Source organism: Stegostoma tigrinum, chromosome 7 (genome assembly GCF_030684315.1).
Source record: "Stegostoma tigrinum isolate sSteTig4 chromosome 7, sSteTig4.hap1, whole genome shotgun sequence".
Lineage (NCBI taxonomy): Eukaryota > Metazoa > Chordata > Chondrichthyes > Orectolobiformes > Stegostomatidae > Stegostoma > Stegostoma tigrinum.
The window spans coordinates 68,762,385-68,782,665 of record NC_081360.1 but is presented as its reverse complement, the minus strand read 5'-3'; the positions used below and the strand labels follow the sequence as shown (position 1 = coordinate 68,782,665).

Below are 20,281 nucleotides of genomic sequence, written 5' to 3'. Positions count from 1 at the left end.
CTAAACGGGCTGTTTCCTGGGACGCACAACGAGACCAACATCAACTGCGCCTGGAGGACCATCAATGTGGTGAAAGACGCTCTTTGGTCTGCCGCAACTTGCTGGTCTGCCAGCTGAAAGAATTGACCCCGACCGAATGTTGCAGACTGGCGCACTCCAAGGTCCAGGACTACGTGCTGAGGGACGTGCTAAAGCTTGGGGCAGCCGCAGCCAAGGCACGGTGGGGAAAGACCACGGTATGAAATCCCTCGTCCAGAATGGAAACAAGGGCCCTATCTGGTAACTGGGCCCAGCTGGCGCCTTCCCCAACTGGTCAGGGGGCCAACAGGGACTGTGCGGGGAGACGACTGCCGGGGTATTTTCTTTGCTTTTTTTTTCTTTGTTTTGTTTTTTCCTTTAGTTGGTGTACGCACCCCCTGGGTAACCCGGAGTGGCTTGCATGACTGGGTAGGTGAATAAATTTTTTTTTGTACATTCTATGAATAAAGTATATATTTCAAATAAAAAAAAGTGACGAAACGTCTGAAAACAAACCTTCCAGCTCAGCGAGCAAATTCACATCCAGAACTTCAACCTGAGCTACAAATCTTCTCAAAACTCACTAAAGATCCTGTGTACGGAAAAAGCATCACAAGCCTTTCAGAGCCCTGCCGTCTATAATCAGTGCTAAAGTCAGTGAGTGCAATCAGAAAGCAATGTGAAGTATGCAGAGGCTGGAATCCTCTCAATAAGAGGTAAAGTGAGTGAGCACTAAAAAAGCAAGCTAAGGCCATAAGATGGAAAGCTCTAATGGGGATCAAAGAGATGGTAAACGTTTTAAATATAAAGTGTGGCTGTCTTTACAGACCAGGACAGAAATAACATCACAAAAAGTTGGGAACATAAGTCTAATGAAAGGATGGAAAGGAAGTGTGAAATCTCTGAAATCACACAAGAAGTATTGTGTGCAGTTTGATCTCGTTGTCTGAGGGAGGATGTTGTGCTAATGAAAGGAGTGCAACAGAGTTACCCCAGAGTGATTACTGGGGTGGCAGAACTGAAGTATGAAGAGAGATTGAATCAGTTAGGACTATTTTCACTGATATTAAAGAAATAAAGGGTTTTCATAGAAACACATAAAATAGGCTATTCAGGACTGAGATGAGAAGAAATTTCTTCACCAAGAGAGTGGTGAGCCAGTGGAATTTTCTGCCATAGAAAGCAATTGAGACCAAAACATGGACATTTTTCAAGAAAGAGATCGTTATATTTCTTACTGTTAAAGAGATCAAAGGCATGAGATGCAAATGCATGGAAATAAGATATCAATGCTGAGTCATGAGATTCCAATTTTGCCAACAGGAAATATTAAAGGAAATATTGGGAAACTTATTATTGACATGTTTCACTCCATATTTTCTCACCATTCTAGCCGTTATTCATGTCATACCAACGAGGGAATAAATAAAACCATTGAATGTTTTATTAAACAAGTTAATTTCCTTCCTGTTTCAGCTCTATAGTTCCGTCACAATAATGCTAAAGTATGACAGAAATCCATCTCCTTTGATGTGCATAATAATGTGGTAAGGTAAAATGGTGATGAGCACATCTGAGCAGAATACTAAAGCCATGCCTATTGTAAGCAGCCAAAATGATGCATTTGCCTCATTCAAAGTTAAAATTTGATTCTACTGTACAACACAAACAAAAACAGAAATTGCTGGAGGAACTCAGCAGTGTAATAGTATATGCAGAAAAAAACATAGTTAAAATTTCAAGCCTAGTGGCCATTCTTCAAAACTTCAGATTTGCCAGAGCTGCTGAGTTTCTCCATCAACTTCTGTTTTTGCTTGTTTCAGATCTCCAACATCCTTTTTTTTAATTGACAGTGAAGGAGTGTTAATTACCACAATATCTGACATTTCTGCTCTTGCTAATTATGGAACTTCAGAACAGACTCATCCTTATTGAACTGCAGGTATTTGAAAGCCAAGTTCCACAGTTTGTTTAAGAAAGTGTATGAGGAAAATACTTCATGTGTGATTCTAGTTCCAGACCAATATAGGTGAGTCAAAAGTGGCCAGAAAAATGACGAACAAACTATTCAGTTGTAAGAACCAGACCTCAGATGAGGTCCCCCAATTTCTGAAAGTTCCAGAGAGGATACTCCAAACTTGTGAGCTTCCAGATGAGTAGGGGTTTAGAACCACCCCTTCAATAAGATTAATTTAAGAAGTAACCCTATCCTTGTGGATAACCTTCAATCAGTTATGTTTTCATGAAGTAACAAATGGGGTGTGATGGACCAGAACAAAACACCCTCAAAACATATTAAGAAGATAGCCTGGACCCTAACTTTTTCTTATTTTAAAGATAAGTGCAATGTATTGCATTCCGGATGCAATTTCATTGGTCAACTACTTGATGTTAAGCAAAACACACTTTGTTCATACACAATGGGTAAAATGCAAGTAAAGAAAACAGATGGCTTTGTTGTAACTCTATCAAAATGCCGAACAAAATAATAGACATGGTAACAATTACTAAGTAACCGTTCCAAGACAGTAACATCTCATAACTGCACTCTTAACAAAGGCAAATTCAGAGAAACAGATTCTTTCATGGTAAACACCAAGAGAAGACTCTGAGACAGTGTAACATGAAAAGATGTACGACAGCCTCCAAATCCTGCAGAGATACCAGAACAACTGTTGAAAGCTAAAGCTAAAAATCCTGGTTCTGTGGGAGCTTGACCACATCCATTCAGACTGCTTCTGTTGTTGCAATGTTTTAAAAAAAACTAAAGACTTCTCAAGCTGTTTACAAATTGTCAACAGACAACATGAACCTTTGTCTTTTATTGCAAAGTTGGGTGGGGTACTTATAGATTGAGAAGGCAGGACTTTAGAATTTGTTGTTTTAAAATGCTGGGGAAAGGGGTGGGGGTGAGAGCATTGCATGGTCCCTTTAAAAGATGATGTGCCTTGTCTGTGCTCAGAAATTTAAAATGGCTATCTGTGAACAACAGCATGAAAGTTTGGAAGTACTCAGAGAGCACCCAAATTGAAACATTTGTATCAAAAGGCTGTACCAGTTAGCATGCCAAGCAGCATTTTTACCAAGACAACAGACTTTTGAGTTGAGTCAATCAATTTGAGCCAGAAACTTAAGATACCAAAAAACCAATTAAATTTAAATCTGATGGTTTTGACAACATAGAATCTATCCTATTTGTAAGAAGTGTTGATATATCATCAAGAGTATATAAGAAAGGGGTAGTTTTATAAAACCACAGAGCTAGCTGCCACCCACCAGAGCTGATACTCTCAAGAGAGAATTGCTGGCTGTCCGCAGCCTCCTCTATGTCTTAGAGAGAGCACCATCTAAATAACAGCTATACCAACAGCACAACTAGTTAATATTCCTGATAGAGGAGTCGACGGAAAAGGCACAGAACATTCTAGATCTCATGTAACCTGGCTGTAATTGAGTATAGGAGCAAAGAGGTCCTTCTGCAGCTGTACAGGGCCCTCGTGAGACCGTACCTGGAGTATTGTGTGCAGTTTTGGTCTCCAAATTTGAGGAAGGACATTCTCGCTATTGAGGGAGTACAGCGTAGGTTCGCGAGGTCAATTCCCGGAATGGCGGGACTATCATATTTTGAAAGATTGGAGCGATTGGGCTTGTATACACTTGAGTTTAGGAGGATGAGAGGGGATCTGATTGAGACGTATAAGATTATTAAGGGATTGGACAATCTGGAGGCAGGAAGCATGTTTCCGTTGATGGGGGTGTCCAGAACCAGAGGACACAGTTTAAGAATAAGAGGTAGGCCATTTAGAACAGAGTTGAGGAAAAACTTCTTCACCCAGAGAGTGGTGAATATATGGAATGCTGTGCCCCAGAAGGCAGCGGAGGCCAAGTCTCTGGATAGCTTCAAAAAAGAGATAGATGGAGCTCTTAAAGATAGTGGAATAAGGGTTATGGGGATAAGGCAGGAACAGGATACTGATTGTGGATGATCAGCAATGATCATAATGAATGGTGTTGCTGGTTCGAAGGGCCGAATGGCCTACTCCAGCACCTATTGTCTATTGTCTATAATTTTGAGAGTCTAAATTCTACTTTTTCTAATATATAAGTGGAATTTGTACTTATTGAAACAGCGTACCATTGGAACCTTACTTTTTTGAAGAATAGTTAGTAGTTCGAAGGGATTTATTCTGTTTAATAGGTTAGTTAATTTGTTCTCTGTTAGAGTTAGATAAATAAATTGTTACTTGTTGATTTTAAAGTGACTGTCAGGGATTTATTTCATTTAATCAGTAGAAGTTGCTGAAAAGCAGGCTACACCACTTTTCACAATACTTACGGATTGGTCAGCAAGGTTCTTCTCTCTGGGTATTTAGGTTTTAATTCTTGGCGGGGAGAGTGTGCTTGTCAACCTCCACTTTATAACACTTAAATGTTCTTCAAACAAAGGACAAAATACAGCTTTTAAAGCCATAGTATGGTCACAAGGGAGTTGATGATTATATGTACGAAATTTTAATGCAGCACTTCTACACACAGATTAGAAATAAGAGAAGAGTCCTTAAAGATAAAAGATTTTAAAAAAGAGTTATATGGATCAGTCTCTAAGTTGATCATAAACAGCAGATAAGATGACAATCCAGCCATTATTGGGTCAGACCAGTAGTGTTTATCTTGGAGTTGATCAGTTATTATCTGAGATTCTTTGTTTTATGGGCTAATTGGCCTTCTTTTGTCATTTTTTAAAGCTGGTTCCCAGCTCATTGAATGAGGGATGATTGTCCTTAGCTGTACCTTTGTTGCACGGGTGCTTACAGGTTGATGTTGGACTTTGATTTCCATGGCACACTTGGTGCACTGTCGCTCACAACAGCCTAATAATAAGACATAAGCTAGTCAAAAAGTTCTCATTTAACCCCTTTCTTGTAAATTCTTGGAAGGTGAAACCACAAAAATGTTTGACAGAAGTGTTTTTCTATTAAGAAGTGGCGGGGTGGGGGGGGAAGATGGTTTAGGCAGCTCATTCAATAGACAATAAGTGCAGGAGTAGGCCATTCGGCCCTTCGAGCCAGCACCACCATTTATTATGATCATGGCTGATCATCCACAATCAGTATCCTGTTCCTGCCTTATCCCCATAACCCTTGATTCCACTATCTTTAGAGCTCTATCTATCTCTTTCTTGAAACTATCCAGAGACTTGGCCTCCACTGCCTTCTGGGGCAGATCATTCCATGTATCCACCACTCTCTGGGTGAAGAAGTTTTTCCTCAACTCTGTTCTAAATGGCCTACCCCTTATTTTTAAACTATGTCCTCTGGTTCTGGACTCACCCATCAGCAGAAACATGCTTCCTGCCTCCAGATTGTCCAATCCCTTAATAATCTTATACGCCTCAATCAGATCCCCTCCCATCCTTCTAAACTCAAGTGTATACAAGCCCAGTCCCTCCAATCTTTCAACATATGATAGTCCCACCATTCCGGGAATTAACATCATGAACCTATGCTCAATAGCAAGAATGTCCTTCCACAAATTTGGAGACCAAAACTGCTCATATACTCCATTATCTCACATTACTCTGCTTTGAAGTTTCTTTGCCTTTAGCTGTTGTATTCCATCAGTCCCACACCATTTTATTTTGCCATCCAACTACTGAATTTACCCCTGCAGTCATTTTGTCTTTGAAGCAGTTCTCTTCTAAAAAATACATTTTGGAATTCAGGCCGGAAAATGCTTATGTTATTTTGGGGCTCCAACCTGTTGTCGTACTAAAAGTTTTCAGAGGAACTTAGAATAACAATTTGCCATGGCACCCATGGCAACAGAATAATTAAAACATAGATTTTTTTCTGCACCATTTATTGAAATTTTTTACTTCTTCAGTGAATATTGTTATCAAAACCACACCCTGATTTATTTTCCATCCCTAATTGTTATTAACTAAATGTTTTGCTATCATGTTTCAGAGGGCAGTTAAGAGGCTTATTGAGATAATGTGAATAATTTGTTTGCCATTATAGTGTTACTTCATGTGTAACATGAGGAAAGGTAACATTTATTGATACTGAGTTTGACTGAGTAAATCCAATTACATAGGCTTAAGGAATGATCAGCAAGGCAGAAAAGATGACTGTAATTTAACACAGTAATTTTGATATGTCACTTTACTATGGTTAACAGAGATAGATAAATTCTCTTGTCATCTCTTCCATCATCAGTTCACCTCCCCCTCTCTCCCTATTTATTTCAGAATCCTCTCCCCATCCCCTTTTTCTGATGAAGGGTCTAGGCCCGAAATGTCAGCTTTTGTGCTCCTAAGATGCTGCTTGGCCTGCTGTGTTCATCCAGCTCCACACTTTCTTATCTCGGATTCTCCAGCATCTGCAGTTCCCATTATCTCTAGATAAATCCTCCTTTGGCATTTCCACAGTCAATAATTCCGATGTTCTCTTAGTTGACATCCCATCTTCCAATCTCTATAGATTCAGCACTTCTGAATATTTTTTGTCCCAGATATCCTGTGTGCTCAGTAATTACCTTCCCTGACCTATTCTGGTTTCCAATTGTGACTGACTTCTACTTCTTGTGCAGTCCCACCCCATTGGTACCTGAAACTCAGCTCCAGGTCTTCTCCAGTATTATTCCTGAAGATTAAAATAAGATGTTCATCAGTATGTACACAGTTATATTATCACTTTTCAAGCATGGCCTACTCATGCCAAGCATGTCAAATTTCTAGACTTCAAGAAGATTATCTAGTTGCAATAACTGAATGGATCCGTTTTTCCCAATATGACAACTGTGAAACTGACATCAAGTTTTGGCATCCACACTCTTCGTGAAGATTCAGAAGCTGTTGACTGATATTTGAATTCTCTGTAGGGTGCACAGTTAAAATCCCCACAGATGGAGCTTTTCAGAAAAAAAAACCTTAATTTGGCATTAGACTGTTAGACTGCCTGCAAAAATTCTTGGGAAAACATATGTCTTTTTGATGGAGGTGCAAATGGATTTTAATTGCATTCTAAGTTGATTAATTAGAAATAAACAACCTCGCTGACCTGCAAAAACATAGTTTGTGTTTACGCACTGTTGAATTTCAGTGATAAAAATGAATCTGTATTTAAAGTTTGTTTATGATAGTTCAGTTTCTAACTTAATCCCATGTGCACATTGTGACTTTCATGTAACTGTAATGTGATTAAAAAATGAAAGATGGTTAGTGTTTTTACTTGCCGATTTGCAGTTTGTGAGAATTTTTTAATGTCACTGGCTTTACCACCTGTTTGATGACATCATTATTACTGGACTATGAATATCCGCTTATGCAACACCAGGATGAAAATAATTTTATGAAAAGTGAACTGTATGCCAGGGATATTGCTAGATTTTTATGGACTGCATTTGTCAGGATGTAAGTTTTGTCGTTTCTCCACTACCTGGAAAGTTTGGGCCAATTTTCTCTGCTTTCAATCTTTTTGACCATTATCTTTACATTTGTTCGCTGTAGCAAAATGTTCTCATGTATTATAAGACTTTATTCGAGTATTTTGGTGTCAACTGTCATGTTTATTACTTGAGAAGCAATCTGCACCAGAAACTTTGTCATTCTTTTTTTCAAAACACTCTACTCATCTAGCATTTTAACAAATTATAGTGTAGCAGCAGTTTCTGGGGCCAAGTTCTAAAAAAATACTGAAATGACAGACAGGCATAGAAATAGTACTCCTTTTGAGCTTCCAAGCTTTTGAATAGATATTCCATTCAAAAGTTTGCATACAAGTCCATTCTTAAATAGTTTTTCTCTACTAAAAATGCCAAATTGTTATGATTTAACATGACTAAGTGCTACTGTGCTGAAATATTCAACTCTTCATGCAAAATACAGGAATGCCCAGAATTTGGAAAAGAAAAAGCCATTACAGGTTATTTCGATTAAGAAATCTGCATTTATCTTTTGAGGTTAACTTGGCTTCCCACTGAAGTATGTCACCAGTCTTGGATTATCTTTGATGGGGAGATGAACAATTTCTACAAGGCAGGGCTAACCTTACAACTGCACACAAATGAATCCTAGTAGGTCAACAAATTGAAGGTGGCCATGAAGATAGAGTCATAGAGTAATTCAGCATGGAAACAGGCCATTCGGCCCAAACTGGTGCATGCTGATCATGGTGCCGACTTAGCTAGTTCTAATTGCCCACATTTGGTCCATATCCCCCTAAACCCTTGTCATCTATGTACCAATCCAAATTTTTTTTTTAAATGTTGCCATTGTACCTGCCTCAACCACTTTCACCAGCAGCCCATTCCAATGATGTACTTCATTCTGTATGAAGCAGTTGCTCCTAAGGTCCTTCTTAAATGTATCCATCTCACCTTAACCCTCTGCCTTCTAGTTTTCATTTTCCTATCCCAGGAAAAAAGACTATATGCATTCATCCAATCTCTGCCCCTCATGATTTTGTACACCTTAATAAGGTCACGCTCATTCTCCTACATTCCAAGGAACAACGTCATATCCTGGCCAATATCTCCTTATTACTCAGGCCTACTAGTTCTGGCAACATCCTCGTAAATCTTCTTTGCACACTTGGGTGACCCAAACTGTGCACAACTCTCCAAGTGCGGCCTCACCAATGACTTATACAAGTGTAACATAATATCCTAATGCCTATATTCAATGCCTCGACCGATGAAGGTCAGCATGCTAAATGCTGCCTTCACCACCCTGTTCACCTCTGATGTCGCATCGAATGAACCACGTACTTGTACTCCTGGGTCCCTCTGTTCCACAACACTCCTCAAAACCTTACCATTTACTGTATAAGTTTGGTTTGACTTGCCAAAATGCAGCACCTCCCATTTGACGATCGAATTGCATTTGCCATCTTTGAAGAACTTCCCCATCTGATCAAGATCCTTATGCAATTTTTGATAAACTTCTTTATTATCAACAATACCTCCTAATTTTGTATCATCCTCAAACTTACTAATCACGCCTTGTACATTCACATCCAGATCATTTAAGTAAATGATAAATAACAGAAGCCCCAGCACCGACCTCTGTGGACACCACTAGTCACAGGCCTCCAGCCAGGAAACAACTTTCAACCATATCCTCTGCTTCCTACCACCAAGCCAATGTTGAAGCCAATTAGCTAGCTTTCCCTGGATCCTATGTGACCTAACTTTCCTGACTAGCCTGCCATGTGGAACTTTGTCAAAGGCCTTAATAAAGTCTGCATAGGCAACATCCACTACCCTACCCTCATCCATCCCCTTGGTTACCCCTCCGAAAAACTCTATAAGATTTGTCACACATGATTTTCTATTCACAAATCCAGGCTGACTATCTCTAATCAGACCTTGACCCACCAGATGTTGGTTGATCCTATCCCTCAGTATTGTCTCCAATAATTGTCTACCACTGATGTCAGACACATTGGCCTGTAGTTCCCTGGCTTGTCTTGGCTGCCTTTCTTAAACAATAACATTAGCCGCCTTCCAGAATTTCAGTGGCTAAAGATGAAGCAAAAAATGTCTGCAAGGGCCTCTGCAATTTCTTCACCTAGCCTCCCAAAATGTCCAAGGATAGACTTGATCAGGCCCAGGGGATCCATCCACCTTAATATGCTTTAAAGCTACAAATGCCTCCTCTCTGGTAATGTGTATGCAATCAAAACATCCCCACTTGTTTCCCTTATTTCCTTAGCATCTATGTTTTTCTCCTCAGTAAACACAGTAGAAATCCATGCTGATCATTAAGGGGACCTGCTCTGTTCCTAACCACTCTTTTATTCTTCATGTAACTATAAAATCTCGTGGGATTGTATTTAATTTTACCTGCCAGATCAATCTCAAACCCTCTTTTTGCTCTACTGATTTCCCGCTTGAGTGTGCTCCAACACTTTTTTCTCATTATCTAGGGATTCTCTTGAGCCTGATAGCTTAAACCTAAAGTATGTCTTCTTTTTCTTGACCAGAGCCTCGTAATCTCTTGCCAGCCAGGGATCCCTCAAATTGCCAGCTGTTCCCTTCAACCTACCATACTGTCCCTGCATTCTTGATATCACGCTTTTAAAAGCCTCCCATTTGCCACTCATTCATTTTCTTTCAAACGGACGCACCCAATCGACCTCTGCTGGATCCTGCCTGATAGCCCAAAAAATGGCCCTGTTCCAATTTAGCACCTTAACCTGTGGACCTATCCTATCGTTTTCCATAACTATGTTAAAACTAAAAGAATTATGGTCACTGGACTCAAAGTGCTCTCTGATTGACATTTCAGTCACTTGCCCAACCTCATTTCCTAAGAGGAGATCCAGTGTTGTATCCTCCAGTATCGGGCCCTCCACACACCGATTTATGAAACTTTTCTGGACACATTTGATAAATTCTACCCCATCTGGGCCTTTTACATTCTGGGTGGCTCAGTCAATACAGGGGAAATTAAAATCTCCAACTTGAAACGTAAACACTATTTTTGTAACTTTCAATGATGGAATCACTTTGTATCCAATTAACATTTCAACAGTTAGATTTTTCTTATAGTACTTTTTTTTCAGCTCACTTTTAAATATCTCGCTGTATGTTTGGTGTGAAATTGTGGCAAAACATAAATTGTGTATCTTAGCACATTGTCCTTTTCGAATATTTCTGGAGTGAATTTTCAACTTCAACATGAATGACATGGCAACAAAAACAACTCTATCTTCTTTAATTTAACAAAATGTTCCGAGGTGCTTCACAGGAACAATAATGTCAAACAATACTTAACACTAAGCCACCAAGAGCAGCTTTTTTAAACTTACGTCAAAAATATGCCTATGTCCGTCATCTGGTATGGTTAGTAGTGTTCTGCTGGGTACATGAATAGGAAGAGTTTAGAGCAATACAGGCCAAATGCTGGCAAATAGTACTAGATCAGTTTAGGATATCTGATTGACATGGGCGGATTGGGTTGAGGGGTCTGTTACCATGCTGTATAACTCTATGACTATCACTCAAACTGTCAATCGAAAAACTCACTTTGGTGAGCGTGTGTCGGGAATTCTAACTACATGAAAACTCTAACTCAGTTGTGACTTGCACAATCGAGACACAAAATTTACTTCTTTCTTTTCAAGGGTTCTTTGTGGGCTTTTCTCAATGGCTACGTCTGATTTTAAGGGATCCCTTTTTCCTTGTTGTTAATTTGTTTAATAGATGATTGTACACACAGTAACAATACCTTCAGTATTTGTGTTAACGTTTGTAGCATTGAATTTGCACAAATGCATGAGCAGTGGAATTAATATCCTCAATATTTGACAACCCTCCATTAAGCTTTAATCCATAACATAACAATAAATGTATTCATTTTGTTGATAGCATTCCATTTAATGTGGCACAAGATAGCAAATATGATTAACTTTTTTTTTACATTACTGACTTCCGTCTACACAATAAAAACACCCTTAGCCTTGAATACACCTTCCACAGGCTTGGGAAGGCACAACAAACACATTTCTAGAGCAGAAAGGTAGTAAGTAAGCAGCTTTATACCCTCTTACCAGCATCACAAATCTCAATCTCAGATTTAAATTTAACAATTGACTCAATTTTTGATACATTAAAAACATCCACTATTTATTGTGACCATATGCAACCTTAAACTAAAGTTTTCATATTAATTTTTAAGGAATTTCTGACTTGATTGACTTTGGCTCTTTGTGGCTGAGTTTTTTTTTGATGACAGTTTTAAACTGTTTTCTCTAATTTGCAGCCTCCCTCTCACTCTCTTTCTGTCTTTTCCTTTCACCCTATAACTGAGTGTCCCCTGCCCTTGCAGCTTCCCTCTCCTCCTGACTTTTGCAGCCTACCTCTTTCACCACTTCTAGTTATCCTTTCATCTGCTTGCAACCTCCCTCTCTCACCTATGTTCAGCCTCCTCATCGTTCCCTGTCTCTCTTTCTCTCAAACCCTTTGCAGCGTTTCCTCTCCCACATCCCCTTTCAGTTTCTTTCCTTTCCTAAACCCCTTGCAGTGTCTTCCTTCTCGACACCTTCACCTTTGCAGATGCAGCCTCTTTCTTCCGCCCTGCAGTTGTCCTCCTTTACCCATCAAGACCCAGCAGTTGGATCTCCTGCTAGGCATCTCCCCAGTCTTGGCATTCCTGCCAACCTGACATTCCCATACTCGTTCTCCCCAGAACTCAGTAAGGTAGTCACATTGATGGAAATTTCTCTGCAGTTTTGTGAATTTTGGGATAAATTTACATGTATCCCCTCGGATTTGTAGCACTAGTCTTAATAAGGTGCAGATGCTTAGTATACCCACCTGGGTGACAAACTCAATATCTGTATTTTGTTCTGGCCTCTGATCTTCAGAAGCTTCTGAAGGCAGTTCAGTTGAAAGTGGTCTGAATTCTTGGCATGTCAGTAGTACAAAGTTCAAGTCTTGTATGCATATAACAGATCTGGTGGGCAGGACCATTGGGAAATAGATTATCACACTGTCAATTTGGTTACTGCAGATTTGGTACTATTTATCATAAGATAATATTTGACCAACAAGATGAAAGGTGTATGCTTTGGAAGGAGAGATAGAAAAATTCAGAGAAGGAACTCCAGAGCTTTTAGGACTTTAATAACTGAAGGCAGTGCCTCGAATAATGGAGTGATTAAATTGGGAATGCTCAGGGACCAGAGTTAGAGGTCTACAGAGCTTGCAGAGTTATCTGGAGAATATTACAGAAAATGTGAAGGGAAAGGCATGGAATTCTTTTTTAAATTAACTGTAAATTATTAAAGCCGATACTTGTTGTGAGAACAAGGATGATTGGTGAACAAGAAGGCAATCCTGTTTATCAAATTATCCCCCAGGTGGCTTGACTGTGGAAATTTATCAGTATATTTATTGTGTGTGAATGAAATAATTTTAAGTTCAAACAATGATCAAAAATTTATCAGAGTAAACTAACTACCTGTCATACATCCTTCCTGATATTTCTTTTCTATTAGAATGAATTTTTTTGGGTGTCACGGCCTTTGTATCCCACCCCATCCCTGGCTGAAATGTTGTTTTAGGGGGAAGAGCCCACCCTGAAGAACAGCAACTCTCTCATTGTTATTTAAGGCTGGTAGTAGACTGGAGGAAGGAGCCCTGCCCCCCCCCCCCCCCCCCCCCCCCCGCCCCAGAATAGGAAGCCCGACCTCAGAGACCTGGCAGCATTCAGAGGCTCCTGATCTATCGGTCGTGCCAGCAGGAATGGCAGCCATTCCTATTCCTGCTCTTGGGTTTTGAGGAGATGGTTTTCATCGGATTACAGTCTTGACAGTCTTTGGGTGTCAGTAAGGGTGATGAGGTATCGACAGTGTTTAATTCAGCCTATTGAATGGGCACATAGAAGTGTAATAAATGTATATTCAGACACATGTTGACACTAGAAATTCAGACCCCTAAAAGATATTAGTGATATGACATCAGAAATCACATGATACCAGGTTATTGTCCAATGGGTTTATTTGGAAACACAAGCTTTCAGAGGCTCAGCCTTCTTTCAGGTGTTAGTGAGAGATGCAGTTATCAGACACAGAATTTATAAAACAAAGATCAAAGGTTCACACCATTGATGAGGATGAACTAAATAAATCTAAGATGCTGTTAAATCTTTAATTAGTTGGAAAGTTTTGACTGATTAATATGTATATGTAAGTCCCTGAATTCCTCTCAAGTCACGGTCCTAAGGGACACAATTTATAGACAGTCAGTCAATATGGTGTTTCATAAATTTCTACTTTAGAAATAAAACCAGTCTGACTCCAAACTAAAACACAAACAGATTCTAAACAATGTCTCAGACCTAACATGCATCGTCTGACCTAAAATGTCATCTCTTCTTTATACTAATAAAACCTTTAGTTCTTTCTGAAACTGAAGTCCAATATGGAGGAGAAATGGCCTTCAAATATGGTCCCTCACATTAATTAGCAGAATTTTTTCTTAAAAATCTGAAGTTTTTGTGTTATACAGAGGCAATTTTGAATGGAATACCCAATTTGGTAAAACAATAATTTTACGATTAAAAATTATTTACATTTAATTCCATAGTTTCTAAAGCATTCTGCATTGATACATTTATGATTTTCATCATACTTTGCATTATCAGTGCCTCTATTTGAAATTTGCAGCCTAAGAGTGAACTGAGCAGCGTGCGTCACCTGACATCAGGAAATTGGGAAGTCACACAAATCCTTGGATATGATGAAGTTCATCAGAAGATGTGAGTATTTCTATATCGCCAAAGTGACTCTTTGAATAATGACACATGATATAGTAATGGAACAATTCAAAAGTGTCATCTCTTTTGTGTTTTATTAACAAGATCAAATGTATTATTTATATTAAACTTTGGGAAGATATGTGCATTGAAATATTTTATTGCAAGGATTCTGAGGTGGTTCAGAGTAAAGTTATGTTGTCCAGTCTGTGCCTTTGACATAACATTCAGATGTAAGTATTGAGAATTCCTTTTTGACAGAATGATAATGTGGCCATACACATTTTATTTAATAATTTTGTTTGACTAAGTATAAACTTTAAGTCATGACTCTTCAAAAATAAATATTTTCAAATGCATTTTAAGAGTAGAGTGTTATCCATAAAAGACATGTTCTTTGCTTCAATTCTGAATTAAATTGCTGGAATAATGACTCAAGACAACATTCAAAAATACCACCCTCCCCATCTCCACTCCAAGAACTATCAAATGTGGAAAGGTAACCATCCTTCAGTCTGTTTAGTCTATAGATACCACTTTGGTGAGATTTTCAAAGTAGAGTCAGATCTTTTTGGTGCCACATTAAGGAAATGAGAAATGCAGTGCAATGTTGATTCACATTGTAATTGGCTTCAAACCTCCCCTCCAGATTCTTCATTGCTTCTATGTAATACATTCATCAGAAGCTGTGCTGAAAACTGTTTTCAATGTTAAACCTTATCTCTGCCAACTACACCCAGAATAATTGTCAACCAGTTAAAACTAATGTCATGAAGATGCTGTTTGCGTTGGGACTGAACCTTGCAAACATTATTCAGTTATGAAGAAATTAACTGACTGCTCAGCAGTAGTGACACATATTCAGGTCCTCCTCTTCTGATCCCACCAGTAACCAATCAGAAGATACTCATGTTTCAACAGACGAAGAAGGAATTGTCATATAGTCATTGTCCACCTGGTATCCAGCTTGAAATAATGGCCAAGATCTTCCAGCAGGAATTGCTCATAAAGCTTAAACTTACATTGGTCTGTTTGTTGAAACTCTGTTTGAAACCCATCAAAAAATTAGAGCTCTGAATTAGAGTTTAAGACTTTGGAAGGTTGCAACTTATATACCTAGATATCTATGAAGGAAAAGTTAGACTGACTGATTAAAACTAGTTTTAACTTCTGAATACCTATTTGAATTATTCCACCACCACATCCCTCTACTGTCCATGACAACCACAACTCACTCTCAACCATCTTGCCACCTAACACACCTGGCAAAACCAACCTCACCATCTTGTCACGCAATCCATCTGTCTCCCTGTTACCCTACCACCTTACCAGCTGCCTTGCTGCCATGCAACCATCCAAACACATGCTGCCCTACCATCTGCCATCATACTCCAAGCAAGATGCCAACCTGCCTAGCTATCACTTTATTAACACAAATAGATGGCACCCTACCCAGCTTCCAATCTGCCACCCTGTGACCAAAAGTCACCCTACCCAGAAGAATTGTGGTATCCTGCTTTGATGCCACCCTACTCAGTTGGAGTCATAACTCCAAGCTACCTAGCTGGCACTGTGCCATCAGCTACCTATCTATGCTACAGTTGGTGCCCTACATAGCTAGCACTGTCACCCTGCTATCGTGCCCAACTAGCAAGTCAATGCAGCTGGCACCATGCCAGCTCACTATGTTGAATGAACTGCTACTCATAATAAAGGTTCCACCACCATTATCTTTAAGCATAGGAAACTATGAGATCAGATAGATTAAATCCTCAGCCTGGTCTAACTAGAAGAATCTCTTATCATTAAGAAAACACAGTCTATTGCATTTTAGCAACTAGTTACTGGTTGCATTGGTATCATGAGCATTGTTACTGAAACTTATGGAGGACCAAATGCTAGATCTCATTCTTTCAAGGTCTTAATTTGTTCTGCCACAAGTCTTGACATCAGCATATTGAATGGTGCTTTTGGCACACCTCAATATTAACCTTTTCACACCCATGCACAACAGCACCCTTGAAACTTTATTTGTCATTACTAATGTTATATGCTTGTGTATTTAATTACATTTACCACTATCCTACTCACCCACAACATTGAAACATCCAGATCACCAGGATTTATACTAATTTCCTGGAGCATATCCTTCTGGGACTGGGAAGACCGGTAAGTTGCTGGATGAAATCTGACGAAGCTCATTGTGGATTGCTGGTTATTGTCCCATTGTGCACTGGGTGCGTGATTTGAGTTCATGAATAAATTCAATATCATGCTGTTAATATTTTCAACCAATGCTCTGGAGAATCCATCTGCCATCATGTGCAGTTTTCTCAGGGTAAAAAATGTTTCGTGGGTGAAAATCATTAGACAAAGTCAAAATCTTTGTATTCTTAAAGGGATGCTTGTTAGTTCTTTCTCATGCAGTCGAGCAACTAAAGGTGTATGACCCATTAAACAGGCAGCCTGAACATGTCTTGCAGGCTGTAACTGAGAGACCCTCCTTCTCAATTCCAGTTTATTTTGTTTACTTGACTACTAATGCTCATGAAGAGTAAAAGACGAGTTTGTAACCCATCCAGCCACTGTCTCTAAGCCTGTAGCTGAAACAGCAGCTGCTACGGTAGTCAGTAAGAATGGATTACATGTCCATGGATTACAACATGTTCTTGATCCTCTGAAAAGTATGCTATTGATACTGGCTCCAATACCATCCTTGTATCTTTTTTGAGAAGCAGAGTCAGAGCTTCTATAGCAGTTAATTGAGGTAAACATTTTGCCAATTGATTTACAATCCCTTAGTGGGAGTTCCTTAAAGCAAGCCTCAGTGCTATATCTTTCAGACATAAAACTGACAGCAACCTATCCCTTTACCCTCTTACCTCAAAGACAATTAAACATCTAAACATTTACCTACTTACTCTAACACAATTAAAAGTTCTATGAAATTTCAGCGATAATGGGAACCGCAGATATGAAATTTCAATTTACTTACTGGACAAGAGCAGACGGTGCTGAAAAGAGGGGACACGTTTTGACTTTTCCTGCACAGAATCAAGACCTGCCCAGCTTTCTGTGGTACAGTGTCCAGGGAATAGCCACCATTTGAAGTGTAGGCAAAGGTGATGGCAGTTAATTGTATTTTTTTCTCTCTGATTAACATAAGTGGGGCCTGCCCTGACACTAATTGGAAGACTTAGGCCAAAATTATTCACAATTGAGACCTCATTTCAAAGCAACATAAGTATTTTCAACATGCTTTGGAATGTTCAGCCGTTAGAAAAACCACAATATAAATGCACTTTTTTTTAAAGATGTGAAATATATCATTTGGTGAAGCACAACCATTACAATGGCTTTAACTTGACCTACTATAAACTTCTGAAAGTATTATTTTCTCCCACATAACATTACTACATTAATTGCAATTACAGGTAACTGCTTGAATCTCTCCTTCACAAAACAATATTTTTAAATATGTGCATACCAACTAATGGCTTGCTGATCTAATCTAATTTATTAGATATTTTCTAAGTACAGAAGATTCAACAAGAGGAAGACATTTGTACAGGTAAACAAAATAAGGTGAATCTATACTTGTTTAAAAATAAAAGCCAAAAGAACTGCAGTTGCTGTAAATCAGGAACAGAAACAGAATTTGCTGGAAAAGCTCAGCGGGTCCTCAGCATCTGTGAAGATAAAATCAGAGTTAACGTTTCGGGTCCAGTGAAGGAAGGGTCTCCAGACTCGAAATATTAACTGTGATTTTCTCTTCACAGATGCTGCTGGACCTGCTGAACTTTTCCAGCAAATTCTGTTTTTGTTCCTGTTTAAAAATAAGGTTGTGCTCAATGTGAGATGTGATTAATGATTATGAAACAATGGCTGTTTAAACTGAAACAACAAGACTATATTTTCAATGAGGTTTCCAATATGTCATTTCTGGCTGGATCTTAATTCTGCTCAATGTGGAGTTGTCTTTACTTGATTCACTTCACCAAATTTGATACGAACAGTATTGATCAAAATTAAGGCCAAAGTACGTGCAGCACAGTGGCTCAGAGGTTAGCACTGCTGCTTCACAATGCCAGGAACCCAGGATCGATTTCACCCGAGGGTGAATGTCTGTGTGGAGTTTGCACATTCTCCCCGTGTCTGTATGGGTTTCCTCCCACAGACCAAAGATGTGCAGGTTACTGTCACTGTCTCCCTTTTTGGCTTCAACTCCACCCCTTGTTTATTCCTCCCCTTCCCTCCAACTAACCATCAGCATATATACCAACCTTTTTCCGGCTATAATCAGTTCTGAAGAAGGGTTGAAACATTAACTCTGTTTTGCCCATTCAGATGCTGACAGACCTGCTGAGTTTTTCCAGCAAGTTATGTTTCTTTTTCTCGATTTCCAGCATCTGCAGTTTTTTTTAGATAAAGTGGGGGCAGTGTGTCTCAGACATGTAGATGTTAAGAAGACATTTAACAAAATATCATTCATTAGGCAGCTTAATAAGATTACAGTTTGTGATGTTAGATGTACCACATTAGCATGGGCAAATGTCACAAAGTAACAGAAGACAGAGTTGGGATAAGCTGAGGAGGAGGAGGGAGAAACATTTTCAGGCTTTCAACCTATAAGTAGTGGTGCGTGAAAGGGAACCATGCTGAGAAATATGAATGTTTAATTAACAAGTTTGCAGATGATGCAAAATATGTGTGAAGGTAAGTGACAAAGATGACAAAAAGAGTCAAGGAATATAGATAGGTTAAGCGTGTGGATAAAATATTGGTAGAAGGAATATAATGAAATGACATGTGAGGCTCCACAATTTAGCCAGAAGAATAGAGAAACTGAATATTATTTAAATAGAGAAAGATTGCAGAAAGCTATGGAACAGAGGGATTTAAGAGTCCTCATCCAAGAATCACAAAACATTAGCATTCAAGTTCTGAAGGAAATAGGGAAGGAAATTGAATGTTGCCCTTTATCTCAAAGGAAATTGAGTGTAAAAGTGGGACTTTTCATTAAAACTATCTAAGACACAATTCAGACCATAACTGGAATACTGCGAATAGTTTTCAGCTCCTTTTCTAAGGAAAGTGATGTTAGCATTGGAGGCAGCCCAAAGAGCATTCACGAGGTTGATTCCAGGTATGAAGGGAACGTCTTATGAGGAGAAGTTCAGTAGAAGTCAGTCTGTCTTTATTGAAATATACAAAATTAATGGGAAAATAGAAGGGTAAATGTGGAAATGTTGTTTCCCCTTATGATAGAGTCCAGAACCAGACAGCATAATCTCAGAATAAGAGGCCATACAATTAAGACAGAGATAAGGAGGAATTTCTTCTCTTGGACTATTGAATCTGGAATTCTTTACTGCAGAAACCTGTTGAGGATTGGTCATTATGTATATTCAAGGCTGAGATAGACAAATACAACAAGCAGTGAGGGAATCAAAGGTTATATGGGAATGGCAGTAAAGTAGAGTTGGGGATTATCAGATCAGCCATGGTCTTATTGAATGGCAGAATAGATTTGATGAACCGAATGGCCTACATCTGTTCGTCCACCTTATGGCCTTAGGCACATCCTTTGGAAATTGGATCCATCTTTTATTTCTCTGATTTGTCTCCATTTATCAAATCATGATTATTTCCATCATTTAATTATCACCTGTTCTTTACCTATTCTTAGATCACTGTTCCTGCTGTCTTTTCTTTAGTTCTATAGCTCTTCTTAACTGTTAATCTGTTATGCATCGTGTTTTAATGGAATGTTATCAACTTGAAACACTAACCCTGCCATTTCCAATGCCACCTGACTAAGGATATTTTCGGCAATAGCTATCATTATTTCCAACGTTGGCATTCCCTGTTTTTGTTGGGGGTAAATACATGGTTTGTTTCTTGGTGAAAGCATATTGAATTTGCATTGTGATTACAATAGTATGTCACTAAGAGCACATTGGTATACAATTCTCTGTTGGTAACCTGCTTTCTTATGTT

At 39.0% G+C, this 20,281-nt stretch overlaps 1 protein-coding gene across 2 annotated transcripts in view; it reads left to right on the top strand.

Moving 5' to 3' along the window:
• LOC125453891 (inactive dipeptidyl peptidase 10-like) overlaps nt 1–20,281 on the top strand; it is a 1,598,661-nt gene that overhangs the window by 1,504,113 nt on the left and 74,267 nt on the right. For both annotated transcript variants that reach the window (XM_048534000.1, XM_048534001.2), the window contains exons 14-15: nt 14,193–14,284; nt 17,805–17,852. In XM_048534000.1, the coding sequence (XP_048389957.1) occupies nt 14,193–14,284; nt 17,805–17,852 (140 nt within the window). The remainder of the gene's footprint in view (nt 1–14,192; nt 14,285–17,804; nt 17,853–20,281) is intronic.